Source organism: Scyliorhinus torazame, chromosome 18 (assembly GCF_047496885.1).
Source record: "Scyliorhinus torazame isolate Kashiwa2021f chromosome 18, sScyTor2.1, whole genome shotgun sequence".
NCBI classification, from domain to species: Eukaryota; Metazoa; Chordata; class Chondrichthyes; order Carcharhiniformes; family Scyliorhinidae; genus Scyliorhinus; species Scyliorhinus torazame.
Genome location: NC_092724.1, coordinates 156417763 through 156433080, shown reverse-complemented (window position 1 = coordinate 156433080; position 15318 = coordinate 156417763). Strand labels below are relative to the sequence as shown.

Genomic DNA, 15318 nt, shown 5'->3' with positions numbered 1-15318 from the left:
ACTAATTGTCATGATATGCAAACATGCAGCTAATGAACACATATGCAAACATGCAGCTAATGAGCACATAGAATAGGACCAATGAGCAGTCAGGACACTCCGGGTAGTATCTCACTATAAAAGGGATGAGGCACTCACACCCTGCCTCTTTCCACAGACCAACATCTACAGAGTGAGACAGGGTGTATCGTCATCATCACACCCCAGCACGTGGCTTAGAGCAAGGCTGGTTCAGTTAGACTGAGTTACTACATTTAGATTAGCGGAGAGTCAAACTCATTGAGAACTGTGCTAATAGTTCAATAAAACACATTGAACTCACTTCAAAGTCTGGAGCATCTTTTACTCAAAACTGCATCAAGTGGCAGCTTGTGTTATTCCAAATTACATAACACAACACAAATTTTCTTTTAAAATTTAGAATACCCAAATTCTTTTCCAATTAAGGGGCGATTTAGCGTGGCCAAACCACCTAATCTGCACATCTTTGGGTTGAGGGGGCAGACACGGGGAGAATGTGCAAACTTCACACGGACAGTGACCCAGGGCCGGTATTCGGACCTGGGTCCTCAGCCCCGTAGTCCCAGCGCTAACCACTGTGCCGCGTGCCGCCCTTGGGTACTGTAATTTTTGAGAAGAATGGTACAACATACTTTGAGTTCCAATGTTATGTTCCATGAAGTGGTAACCATTACCATTTTAGACGCATGGTAGCACACAGTGGTTTCTATCTCGGCTGCAGAATGCATCTACCAAAGCCTGCAATCCGAGAGAATGTCCTTTCCTCATTCACTCCATTTGGGCTATTGGTGCAAACTATTTTGAGCCATATCGACAGAAACCATAATTGACTGAAGCCTAAGGGCTCATCATACCCAGAAGATGGTAGAAATGTTGCTTGGCAAATGCAGTTTTAAAAGTTTTTAATAATGGTATCGATTTACAATCACTTATGGAAGAAGAATATGGTCAGAATCATTGATATTTTTTAAAGAAATAGCATTGTGAGTGTAAAATTTTCTTCCTGAATTTTTTAAACAATCAAAATGTGGAGAAAGGAATTAAAGTTCAGCTTCATGGAAAGACAATGAAACTTAACAGTCCAATACGTAAATAATTTGATTTGGCATAAAGCAATACCTTTCATTTTGAGTTTGTTGAAGCTTACAAAATGAGGATTTATTACATTTTGAGAACCTGAGTTGATACATTGCCATTTAGATTGGATTGGATTGGATTTGTTTATTGTCACGTGTACCGAGGTACAGTGAAAAGTATTTTTCTGCGAGCAGCTCAACAGATCATTAAGTACATGAGAAGAAAAGGGAATAAAAGAAAATACATAATAGGGCAACACAACGTATACAATGTAACTACATAAGCACTGGCATCGGATGAAGCATACAGGGTGTAGTGTTAATGAAGTCAGTCCATAAGAGGCAAGTAATTTGTTACTATCTTGTGCTGTTTGCACATTCACTGTGACATATTGTGCTACTTTAAAGTTCTTTTATAGAAGAGGGAAAGCAGCGCATATTCATTTGCAGTACGGACTTTTCCAGATCAAGAATGCAAACTGTTGCTCTCTTGCTGCACTATCCAGGGTGGGCATATAATCAAGTGATCGATCTTGACAATAGTTTGTGTTTTACAAAGTTCCAAAAAATTAATGTAAGGATAAAATTGTTTGACTCGAAGATGTGGAATCAAAGTTAAATCAGTTTTGCAAATATAAAGTTTGAGGAGAGAAGGTTCATTATCAAAAGCCTTATCAAAGAGACTGGACATCAAAAAACAGTGACTACGTTACAAAACTAACTAATGAATTCATTTTGAAGTGTTACATTAATGTGATTACAAGCTGCCATGGTAGTATGTGCAATGCTTTTTGTTAGAAAATCGGAACAAACAAATTCTATTTCCGTTTCTTTAATTTTCACAACTGTACTTGGGGTCAAGTCATGAAGTTGTTGCTTCTTTAGAGCAAAAATACAGCACATGTATTTGCTCATGGGTTGTGATTATCACTTACATGGCCTGCATTTATTGCTCATCCTTAATTGAGAAGGTGATAGTGAATTGCCTTCTTGAACCATGCTGTCCATGACATGTAGGGTACACCTGCAATGTTGTTAGGGAGGGACTTCCAGGGTTTTGACCCAGCAACAGTGAGGGAATGGCATTTTATTTCCAGATCAGAATGATGTGTGACTTGAAAGGAAACTGGCAGTGGTGGTGTGCCCATGTGCTTTCTGCCTTTGTTCTTCTAGATAATGTCCGCCCTGGATAATGCCATGATAACAAATAAATGACTGAGTACACTGGTACAACAACAGATACGGGCTCCGAAAACAAACATCATTTGTATAGTGCTGAAGATGTGCTCCCTGACTTGCTGTGCTCCTAGCCAAGCTGTTCCAATACAGCTACAATAATACAGCACAGAAAAGAGGTCCTTCAGCCCATCGAATCTGCACGACGCATGAAAAAAGACCTGCCTACCTAATCCTATTTGCCGCACTTGGCCCATAGCCTTGAATGTTATGAAGTGCCATTTGCTCATCCAGGTACTTTTTAAAGGTTGTGGGGCAACCTGCCTCGACCACTCTCCCAGGCATCGCATTCCAGACTGTCACCACCCTCGGGTAAAAAAAAAGGGTTTTTCCTCAAATACCCCCTAAAGCTCCTGCCCGACTTTGAAAGTGTGTCCCCTCGTAACTGACCCTTCAACTAAGGGGAACAGCTGCTCCCTATCCACCCTGTCCATGCCCCTCATAATCTTGCACACCTTGATCAGGTCGCCCCTCAATCTTTTCTGCTCCACCGAAAATGGAATCTACCCCATAATGTGGCAACATATTCAAGCCAGTCCTCTGCACAAAAAGGAATTTCAAATATAACTGAAAAAATCATCAGCAAACATCCTTCACTTCTGATTTTACGATGGAGGAAAGGTCAATGGTGAAGCAGCTGAAGATGGTTGGATCTAGCACACTGCCCATGAGTAGCCCTACAGCAATGTCCTGAGACTGAGATGATTTGTCTCGAACAATCAGAACAATCCTCTTTCGTGCTAACAATGTCACCAACCAGTGGATGTTTTCCACTTGGTTTCCATTTTTTTTTTTAGCTCCTTTTCAGAGCAAGTAGCCGTTGCTGTATCCAGTGTACTCAGTCATTTATTTGTTATGTGGAGTGAATCGAATTGGCTGAAGACTGACATCTGTGATGCTTAAGAACTTGGGGGAGGAAATCAAGATGTATCATCTACTTATCATTTCTGGCTGAAGATGATTGCAAATGCTTCAACCTTGTCCTTTGTACTCATGCTAGGCTTTGCCATCGTTGAGAATGGTGATGTTAGCGGAGCTGCCTCCTCTGATGTAATTGTTTGTAATTGTCTACTGCCATTCATAAATATGTGGCAGAGCTTTGAGCGAATCTGCATTAAGGGACAGCATAGTGCTGTCCATAGCATAGCATCTTACTTCCACAGCTTAGCATGCATGTAGTCCTGTGTTGTAATTTCACCAGGTTGGTACATCCATTTTTAGGTATTCTTAGTGCTGCTCCTGACATGCTCTTACTCCTCGTTGATTCAGGGTTGGTCCCCTGGCTTCATGGTAATGGTCTAGGAAGGGAAATACTGGGCCATGAGGTTACAGTCTGTGGTGTAATACAATTCTACAGTTGCTGATGGCACACAGCATCTCAGGAAGTCCAGTTTTAAACTGCTTGACCTGATTTGACATGGTGATAGTGTGACTCCTCATGATGGAGGGTGGGCATGGTGGCATAGTGGTTAGTACTGCTGCCTCACGGCACCGAGGTCCCAGGTTCGATCCCGGCCCCGGGTCACTATCTGCGTGAAGTTTGCCTCCCAGTGTCTGCGTGGGTCTCACCCCCACAACCCAAAGATGTGCAGGGTAGGTGGATTGGCCACGCTAAATTGCCCCTTAATTGGAAAAACAAAATGAATTGAATACTTGAAATTTTAAAAAAATCATGATTGGGGGCGTCCTTAGTGTGAAGACAGGACTTCATCTCGACAGTATTGTAGAAGTGACCACTGCATAACCTTTGTGACAAGCTATGTTGTGAATAAACAGAATTAAATGGGTGATGGCCATAAGAAAACATTAATGGCAGGAGCGTGAAACAGTATGGGTTTAATGCAGTTTGGTACCATGGTTACCTTGAAGTCTGAATATGGTAAGATGCGACCCCACTAAAATCTGACCACATAATCTGTGTAAAATCTTGCAATACTGGGAGAATGCTGCGTTGTCAAAAGCGCCTCCCTTCGGGCAGCACGGTGGCGCAAGTGGTTAGCACAGTTGCCTCACGGCGCCGAGGTCCCAGGTTCGATCCCGGCTCTGGGTCACTGTCCGTGTGGAGTTTGCACATTCTCCCCGTGTTTGTGTGGGTTTCACCCCCACAACCCAAAAGGATATGCAGGGTAGGTGGATTGATCACACTAAATTGCCCCTTAATTGGAAAAAATTAAATTTAAATTTAAAAAATAAAAAAAGTGCTTCCCTTCAAATGAGATAAATTAGCAAATACATCCAGACTGGGCCTACACATTGTCATTCCTTAGAAGTAATTGCATCTAGCACCATGCTAGAGGAAACATTAGCAGAGGTGAATTTCCCACATGTTTTGCATATTTCAAGAACAAATAAAAATAAGTAGTTCGATGTTGTGCCTGATCTTGGAACAATATAAAGTAGCAGTGTGCAAAACATATGGTCACCATTTCTCTGTTCCGTCCTGTTTGAGAAGACAGCAATTTCTCTGACTCTGAGATCTAGATAGCTGGATTATATGTTTTATACACCTTCTGGCGGTTGACCCAAGATAATCTTTATTAGCGACACAAGTAGGCTTGCATTAACATTGCAATGAAGTTGCTGGGAAAATTCCTTAGTTACCACATTCCGGTTCGGCCTGTTCGGGTACACGGAGGGAGAATTCAGAATGTCCAATTCACCTATCAAGCATGTCTTTTGGGACTTGTGGGAGGAAACCGGAGCACCTGGAGGAAACCTGCGCAGACACTGGGAGAACGTGCAGACTCCGCACAGACAGTGACCCAAACCGGGAATCAAACCCGGGTCCGTGGCGCTGGGTGCTGACTGAGCTATCGTGCCACCCTAGTAAAAGCGAATAGCGTTCTGGTAAAAGACTAACTTTATTCTCTGGTGCTGAAGGGGATGAAGTGAGGAATGTTTGAAAGAAGCAAAATTTGCCCTTAGTTTACAAAACCCGATTGAAATCAACTTTGCACGGCTAAGGTATATTAGCAGTTGGTTGACCAATCTGATAGAATGTGTACGTGTTATTTTAAAAGTTTTCCTGTGTTTAGTCCATATCATTACCGTATTACATTGTCAGCTCAGCTGTTTTTAGCCAGTCCATTACTTTTGTGTATAGTTCCTAGCTATATACTTCATTCCCATATTTTCACCAGAATCTGGATGTAGTAGTGGTTTCAGAAAATGGGTGACATGGGCATGGTGAATTAAATTTGTTAGATCTTGAATAATTAATCGCCGCAATTAAATATTTTTTTTCTCCCATGAGGAAACTGTCTAGACACAAGATCTATCCCAGACTGTGTCCAGGATAATTTCTCTATCTGAGAGACTATTCATGCAGTATACAGGCCTGACTGGGCTCCTTTGATCAAGCAGTACTTACAAAGAGTGAACAAAATGCTTGGCACACATCAGCTTTTAGAGGAAAAACATTACCTACATATCATTTCAATGATGTCTCAGTGGGAGTCTTTACTATTTTGCATAAACATGTATTTACCAGGTTATTTACCATGCCTCCATCGATCTGCACACACACACACGTACAAAAACGTCTGAGCAAGACAGCAGTAAAGATCAAAATGTGAAACAGCCTCTTCAGCAAACTTGCTGGCTCTTTATGGCGTGCAGATGCTCTCAAACCACAAGGGCCTCAGCTCTTGCCATCTACTCATCTGCAGAGTATTGTGCACCAGTATGTTACAACTCATCCCACACCGGTCTTGTAGATACCCAGCTTAACACAATAATGCGTATCAGCTTGGGTACCCTCCAATCAACTCAACTACCCTGGCTCTCAATCCTGAGAAACCCTGCCCTCTCAAGAGGGAGATTGCAACATGAAAGCTCCTGGACAAGGTTTACATCAATCCAAGCCTGCCGCTACATGAAGACTGTACCAATCCACCATCCACCATCCTATCACACCAACCTGTATGGCTAAGGACACTGTGCCAAGGAATAACAGAAGAGGCCCCATGGCAGCAGGAATGGAACCAACACGCCACCATTTAAAACCACCTCCTCATCACAGATCCCACAGCCCACCTTCAACCTGCTGCACCAACATTGGGCACTGACCAGACTTTCCTGTGGCAAAGCAACACAAGTGAGGCCTTGCAGGGAACTGCACCTGTGGGGCACTCTAATACATGACTCATATCATTGAAGACTGCCCCCAGTCAAAGTTCAGAGGAGGGCTCAGAGAGCTGCATTTAGCCACTGTGGAAACTATTGCCTGTCTTGGTGATTACTGCACGCGGTTTTAAAAAAAATGATCTGTTGGCAGTTAACTGGTATTTTTGTGAAATTATCTTGTTTTTATTTCCTATCACCCGTACATGAAGGGCAAATATAGTGATTTATCGTCTGTTTACCCAAGTGTTAGAAAAATAGAACATTGACTTCACATTTCTGTTCCTTTCTATTAATTTCCTCAGAGAAAAAGGTTTGTTCAACCTCCCAAGTGGAAATTTCTTTCCATTTGAATGGTGTATGGGAGTCTGTTGTAATGAGAACAAACAAACTTCACCCAAGCAGGTGCAAATGTGGATGAATGCTGGCATGAAATTTACCACACTTATGGTTTGGTGTTGCAGTATTCGACCACTGGAACTACTGTACGGGAAATCTTTGTACTGTTTACTGTTTAAAATAGGGTGAAAAGTGGTTTGGTAGCAGTGATGTACTGAACTTCTATTCATACCCATCGTAACACTTCCCAATAGTAACTTTGTGGAGGTCAGCCTGCCTTCTGGATGTTTTTATAGCTGCTAGCTTGGTGTTAAGAGTACGCCAGCTCCTAGAGGAATGGTGAAATGCAATAATTAGCAGGGAGAGCTGTCCTGCAAAAGTAGGCCACAGGGTAGGAATGTTTTGAAGTACCTTTGAAGCTGGCCTTGAAGTCCATTGTGGTGCCTATGTCCTTGCCCCTCAGAAACATTGTTGATCCAGAAATGTTGATCGATTTCAAAATGGGCGGGAAAAGCTATATTGGAGTAGATTTTGTTTGTTCTTTCGAGGGATGTAGTCATTGCTGTTGCCCATCCTAATTGCCCTTGAACTGAACAGCTTGTGAGGCTACTGCAGAGTCAGCCACATTGCTGTGGATCTGGGGTCATGTAGACAATCAAAGATAGTTTTGTGGTCACAATTACTGAAATTAATTTATATTGAAGATTCGTTAATTGAGCTTAAATTCCACCAGCCCCTTAGTGGGATTTGAACCCATTTCCCTTGAGTATTATCAGTCCAGTGACTTCACTACTACACCATCATCTCTCTTCCCCCCTACTCCCCTAGAGAGCTAAAGCATTTATTAATAATCAAAATTTCAAGCCAGATTTTAGTGGGGGTGGCACGGCCCCGAGGATCTGGATTCGATCCCTGTCCCGGGTCACTCCATGTGGAGTTTGCACATTCTCCCCATGTCTGCATGGCTCTTGCCCCCAGAACCCAAAGATGTACAGGATAGGTGGATTTGCCACACTAACCTGCCCCTTAATTGGAAAATAATTTAATTGGCTACTTAAAATTTAAAAAAAAAACATTTCAAGCCAAATTCTAATGGAAAATGGAGTTTAAAATCACCGTGTCCATTATGCAGTGTGTTTAAGAGAAAGTTAGATATACACGCTAGGACAAATAGAATCGAAGAATATGTTGCGGGTGTTGGATGAAGAAGGGTGCGAGGTGGCTAATGTGGAGTACAAACCTTATTTCACTTTCTGTAACTAAATCAATTATTGCATCATCTGATTGGACATATTGTAGCCCTCGGGATTCTACTTTGAGTTTGGCAACTCTAGATTTTGACCATTCTCCTCCCTGTTAATCCCCCATTTTCTCTCTTTAGTATTCTGTACATATGTTGCCTCGATGCAACCCTGCCCTCCCACACCAGGCCATCTGTCATCTGTTATTAAAGTTGCTACCTTTAGTTGCAGCTTCTTTTGCTCTAACATTCTTCCTCTTTTCTGATCCGATGAAGGGTCTTTGACTTGAACCATTAACTCAACTGATGGATCCTGGCAGACCGCTGAGGTTTTCCAGCATCCTCTGTTCTTGTTTCAATATTGGCATGGGAGTGTCCCTTCAAGAAATGGGCAGCACGGTAGCATTGTGGATAGCACAATTGCTTCACAGCTCCAGGGTGCCAGGTTCGATTCCGGCTTGGGTCACTGTCTGTGCGGAGTCTGCACATCCTCCCCGTGTGTGTGTGGGTTTCCTCCGGGTGCTCCGGTTTCCTCTCACAGTCCAAAGATGTCCGGGTTAGGTGGATTGGCCATGATAAATTGCCCTTAGTGTCCAAAATTGCCCTTAGTGTTGGGTGGGGTTACCCTTTGAAAGGGTTTTCTTGTTTATGGGATCTTGTAATTAAATTGGAACAGTTAAAGGGGGAAAGTTATTAAGGGTGATACATAGATTACTGTAGCTGTGTGGGGTATTTGTGTTGGTAGTTGCTAAAAATGCTTACTGTGTGTGTTTCTAAAAATGTTAACTAAATTCATAGAATAAAGCTTGTTTTTGATTAAAAGTGCTTAAGGCCTCTGAATAACACCTGAAAGGCAGGCCCTTATGCTCATCGTAACCAAAATCAATAAACAGTTGTAGGTCAGGTGAACTCCATGATATACTTTGGAGTTTTCTAAACCCTGGCCCATAGCAATATTAAGCCCACTGGTTAATCACCACTAGATAAGTTGTTTTCTTGTCGCAGGATTTCCTTGGATCTATGGAGTGCCCTCTATGATTCATACATATGAAGTGAAAGTTGTCGGAAAACAAACCACCTAGGCCACCCAAGTTCATCAACTGCCAGAAATACCAATTGGTAGAAATGTGAACACCTTGGAGAGGCAAAGAAAACTTGAAAATTTCTCCCTGAATCGTTAAAGTAATCGAACAAATTCTTGCATTTTTATCCCAATGAATCAATGTACAATAAAAATTGCCGACAAGCTACAAATGTGGCTACAGTGATGCGATGTTAACTACATGCCCTAATTTCAGGAGAAAATATCAGACACTATATAAATAAAAGTAGAACAGATATATATTTGCTGAAGGATCTACCACCATTCAGTGGCAAGCTTTGCAATCTTTCTCTTTCAAAGTTTGGATCTCTGTAATTAATTTATCAGGTGCAGCTTTAATAATAGTAATCTTTATTATTGTCACAAGTAGGCTTACATTAACACTGCAATGAAGTTACTGTGAACATCCTCTAGTCGCAACATTCTGGCGCTTGTTCAGGCACACAAAGGGAGAATTTAGAATGCCCAATTCACCTAACAAGCGCGTCTTTTGGGACTTTAGGTTAAAGGCCAACATTTGTGAGTGGCATTTTGACTATCAGATTCGTTAGGCAGAATGTTGACTTGTACAACAAAACTTGCTGCTGCTTGCTATCCAGATTTGCTTGGATGTTACATGTTATTTGCCATGAAGCATTCTGTTCGAAGTTGTTCGTTATTAGATGGGTTTGATTTCCACAGCTGCCCTGGAGTGGTTATTTTGATTGTTCGAGCCAGTCCTTTTCCATACAACGTTTGTGGTGTTTCAATGCTGTTGAAGTCCTGCGTTTGTACCTGCATTGCACACCATCTTAGCAGATTGCTAGGGCAGCATGGTGGCGCAGTGGGTTAGCATGTGAGGTCCCATGTTCGATCCGGGCTCTGGGTCACTGTCTGTGTGGAGTTTGCACATTCTCCCCGCGTTTGCGTGGGTTTCGCCCCCACAGCCCAAAAATATGCAAGCTAGGTGGATTGGCCATGCTAAATTGCCCCTTAATTGGAAAAAATGAATTGGATACTCTAAATTATTATTCTTTTTAAATTAAAATCTTAGCAGATTGCTAATGAGCAGTAACCAGGGAAGAGAGCACTCTACTTCTCATCTTAGCATTTTACCAGCAGATACTTAAAAATTGATGTACATATGTATACGTTTGGTGAATGTGATTGACATCACATGCCCGATAACTGCCTTTTATTTGTATTGTAAATTTAGTTAAGCTACATCTGGATTTCCAAATAGTCGCATCTGGCTCATGGCTAAAATATTGGAAAGCATTGCATGAAAGCACATTTAATCTAACTCTCCTCCCGTCACCCCACCCCAAAAGCACCAGACTATACAAAACCAAAAACCTTTTTCTAAAAGCATCAAATTTGTGGACTGGACAATGATCAAACTGCATAAAATCTATTATAAACTGAAAGAATCTCATTTATTGCAATTTGGTTTGATCCTGTACATAATTCATGCTCATTTTTCTTACAATTCCATGTTGTTTCATTCCCTGCTACCACATCCCAACCCTTTATTCTTTGACAGATTGGACAGCTTTTGTACAGCTCCAGCATGACCTATCCAAGCTTGAGTGATATGCCCAGGCATCCTCAGCCAACCAGACAAGTTACAAAGTCATTGTACAGTGGTTATGAATGTGTAATTAGCTTAATTAGCTTGTCCATGTATCCTGTCCTTCCCTCAGGGTGCATCAACCCCCAACATGTTTTAGGTTTCATCTTGCAGATAGATCCAGTATCCAACTACGTGCAATATGCTAAGTCCGAATTTGTGTTAATTTGTCTGCTATGCTTAATTAACCATTCAGTTAAAAATTGTCAGCCATTGTAATACGATAATGATGTAATAAAAAATATTGAAATGTTGAAGCATTGGAAGTAAAGTGAAATTGATTTAGGTCTTCAAAGTTACCAGTAATTACTAATTTGTGGAACATTAATTAAATCTATCAGAGATGAGCCCTGCATTTTTTGTGTTTGCAAGGAAATTAATGTGTCTGCTAAATGTCAGAAATGTTGAGATAGTCGTGTCATTCATTTTCTTTACATCTATATTTAATGTAATGGCTTTTGAGTTTCATTAATCCTGGTCTGAAAATTGTACGCTGGGAAATTCTTATTGGCTGGTTAGGGTGATAGAAACTGATAAGTCGATTGATCCGCTGTCGATGCTTCCGCAATATCACCCTATTTTGTACAGTAGCATATATGCACTCTGTGTTTAATAGACAATTAATAGAGCTGACATTGCAAAATTGACAAATCTTGTTTATACACTGACATCAGTTTGTTAGAGGTTGGATTGTTTATGTTAAGGCGTGGTGTCATTGGGTGGAGAAGTATGCAATAGCAGTGAATGGCACTACATCAAGGCACAAGGCATTAATATCAATACTCTGGCCACATTTGCTGTGTTAATTATCTGCTATTCTGCAGAAAGTTACTCATTGCTGGTGTAACTGCCGTTGAAGTTTGGGACACTCATAGTATTAGTTCTTATTTCTAACTTTTTTTTTTGAAAAGCACAACATCCCATTCTTGAGTTCAGCAATAAATGATCACTGCTGTACAAAACTAAACATCTCATTAGTGCATTGTTGCTATTTGATCCTTCTGTGAATTAGAGAATGGACATTTAATTTTAAATAAGATGCTTGAATATTTTTTAAAGGAAATGGTTAAATGGATGCAACATTATTCTAAGTTATAAGGATGTCCACATCAGCTTATGAACCGTAGCCAGTATTTTCCAGTGCTGCGGTAGCTAAACTGGCTGTCATTGATGTGATGGGGATCCAAGATGGGCTTATATTTAATTTCAGTAGCATATATCAGTTACATAGTATCCTTTCAGTCCTTATAACATTTGGAATAGGGCATACTTTCTTGGTGGCGATTTCAGATTAATTTTTGTGTTTTTTTTCTTACTCTATAACTGATTCTGTCTATATGAGTTGTATTATTAAATTTAACATTAATCAAAATACTTCGACATTTTATTAAGGTACTGGAATCAAAAATGTTGCAGACTTCAAAGTAATTTTTTTCCTTTTTTTAATTTCTAGTATTATGTGCTAAGAATTTGGTGAAGAAAGACTTCTTCCGTAAGTATTCCAGCTGCATGTTACTAGATGAGACTATCTTAGCATTATTAACACTAAGAGTAATGCACTTCCAAAATTTTTACATTTCATTCTGTTGGGTAGTATGAAGCAGGCTGGGGGGGTGGGGGAACACTTGCCTGAGAGCAGATGTATTCATGGCATCGCGTATAGCATCAGTTATATTCACGTATATGTAAGTTAAGACATTTATGATGCATCAATTTCATACAGTGTAGCTGTACAAAAACCGAACCAAATTAATAGTATTTGAAGAATTTTTAATGTGAGCCTAGGCACACCCGAACTGTTCAGCAGAATCATCAATACTAATGTGGATGTGTAGACTGTATACTGACAATAGAGTTGCTTGGAATTATATTTTTATATTTCTGTCTGTTGCCCTTTCCTAGTCTTCCCTTGTTTACTTCTGCCCTCTCCACCACCAACAGTTCTCTCCTGGAAGTACGTACCATAAGTGACTCCTCTTTGCTCACTGTAATATGGTCCTAAACGTACTGGCAACTCTCCACTGGCAAGGCCTAGTTGACATTCAAGTATGAAGTTCGGCAATGAGTATTGGTGAACTATTGATATGTTTGTTGAGTTGGCGGGGGGGGGGGGGGGGGGAGGGTGCTGCTCTAGGAATTTATCATTTAAGATCATAGAGGGAAATGTCACCTCTTGGCACTGTGCAACACAGGTGGGATCAGGAATTTAGCAGTGAGGACACTATCACATCTCCCTAACCTCATACATAGAAACTTGGATAGAAAATAAAAACAGGAGGAAGCCATTTGGCCTGTCGAGCCTGCTCTGCCATTCATTATTATCGTGGATGATGATCAAGTTCAGCACTCTGATACCGCCTTCTCCCCCCGGATATCCCTTGATCCCTTTAGCCCCAACAACAAGATCTAATTCCTCCTTGAAATTACACAATATACAGCCAGGTCTTCCACTCGGACTTGGATTCTAAGTCCAGGGGGGTAGCAATTATGATCAATAAGCGGGTTCAATTTGAGGCGGAGGGCGTAGCTGCAGACGGCGGGGGCAGATTCCTTATGGTAAGGGGCAAGCTGGAGGGGAGAAGAGTGGTGCTGGTGAACATGTATGTGCTGAACTGGGACGACGTTGACTTTATCAAAAGAGTGCTGGGGAAGATCCCGGACCCAGACTCGCGTAAGTTGATAAAGGGGGGGTGCTTTAATACGGTCCTTGACCCGGGGCTGGACCGGTCATGTCCCAGAACGGGCAGACTCCCAGCAATGGCAAGGGAGCTGAAAGGGTTCATGGAGCAAATGGGGGCTGTGGACCCATGGAGAACCAGACAGCCGACGGGAAGGGGCTACTCGTTTTATCCGCATGTTCATAAAGTATATTCTAGGATTGATTTTTTTTTTTTTATCGTGAGCAGGGACTGTGTAGGGGAGGTAAAGAATACGGAATACTCGTCAATCACAATCTCGGACCATGCCCCGCACTGGGTGGACCTGCAGGTCGGGGGGGGGGGGGGGGGAATTACCAACACCCGCAATGGAGGTTAGGCGTAGGACTGTTGTCGGAGGAGGGGATATGTGAGAGACTTCGGACGTGTATGCAAAATTACTTGCAGGTGAACGATACGGGGGAGGTTTCAGCAGCGACACTGTGGGAGGCGCTGAAGGCAGTAGTGAGGGGGGAGCTGATCTCAATTCGGGCTCACAGGGTCAGGGCGGACAGAGTAGAAATGGACAGATTGATTAGGGAAATTCACCGGATAGACGAAGAGCATGCGGTGTCCCTGGGGGAGGACCTACTCGGGGAGAGATGGAGATTGCAGGCGGAACTGGGGGTGCTGTACACGACTAGGGCCGTGGAACAACTTAGGAAGGCGAGGGGAGTGGTGTATGAACATGGGGAGAAGGCCAGCATATTGCTAGCGCAGCAACTCAGGAAGAGGGAGGCGGCTAGGGAAATAAGTAGAGTGGTTGATGGGGAGGGGGGCAGAGTGGAGGACACGGCAGGGCTGAATAAGGTATTTCGGGACTTCTATAGTAAGCTGTACACTTCAGAACCCCTGGAAGAGCTGGAGGAGATGAAAAGGTTACTGGATGGACTGATCTTCCCAAACGTAGGCAGGGGACTAGTGGACGGGCTGGGGGCCCTGATTAGAGCGGAGGAGGTATTGGGGGGCCTAAAGGCCATGCAGTCGGGGAAAGCCCCGGGACCGGATGGATACCCAGTAGAGTTTTACAAGAAGTTCTCGGAGATAGTGGGACCGGTCCTGACAAGGGTTTTTAATGAGGCAAGAGACAGAGGGACCCTGCCACCGACGATGTCGCAAGCCACCATCTCGCTGATACTGAAGTGGGACAAGGACCTGGAATCTTGCGGGTCATACAGGCCAATCTACTTGATCAATGTGGATGCCAAGCTCCTGGCTGCGGTCCTGGCGATTAGAATTGAGGACTGCGTACCGGAGGTGATTGGGGACGATCAGACAGGGTTTGTGAAAGGCAGGCAGCTGACAAGCTAACTTGAGAAGATTGCTTAATGTGATCATGATGCCCCCCGACGGGCAAGGAGGTGGAGGTAGTGGTGGCAATGGACGCTGAGAAGGCCTTCGACTGGGTGGAGTGGGGCTATTGGTGGGAGGTGCTTGGACGGTTTGGGTTCGGGGAGGGACTGGTTAATTGGGTCAGACTATTGTACCAGGCCCCAAAAGCTAGCGTTAGGACTAACAGGATAATGTCAGGTTATTTCAGACTGTACCGCGGGACAGGCAGGGGTGCCCACTCTCCCCGTTGCTGTTTGCGCTGGCCATAGAGCTGTTAGCGATGGCGTTGAGAGCTGCGAAGGGGTGGAAGGGAATGACTGGGGGGTGGGGGGGTGGTGGAACATAGGGTCTCTCTATGCGGACGACCTGCTCCTGTACGTGTCGGATCCACTGGCCGGGATGGAAAATATACTGGAAACATTAAGGAAGTTTGGCCGGTTTTCAGGGTACAAATTAAGTATGGCCAAGAGTGAGATGTTTGTGGTGCAGGCAAGGGGCCAGGAGAATAGACTGAAGGAGCTGCCATTTAGGCTGGTGGAGGAAAG

General features: G+C 43.0%; 1 protein-coding gene across 6 annotated transcripts in view; it reads left to right on the top strand.

Annotated features, from left to right (window-relative positions):
* smurf2 (SMAD specific E3 ubiquitin protein ligase 2) overlaps positions 1–15318 on the top strand; it is a 277742-nt gene that overhangs the window by 106557 nt on the left and 155867 nt on the right. For 5 of the 6 annotated variants that reach the window (XM_072483705.1, XM_072483706.1, XM_072483704.1 and 2 more), the window contains one exon: positions 12199–12237. The exons of the other annotated variant lie outside the window; for it this stretch is intronic. In XM_072483705.1, coding sequence (XP_072339806.1) covers positions 12199–12237 — 39 coding nt within the window. The remainder of the gene's footprint in view (positions 1–12198; positions 12238–15318) is intronic. 6 annotated transcript variants of the gene reach the window in all.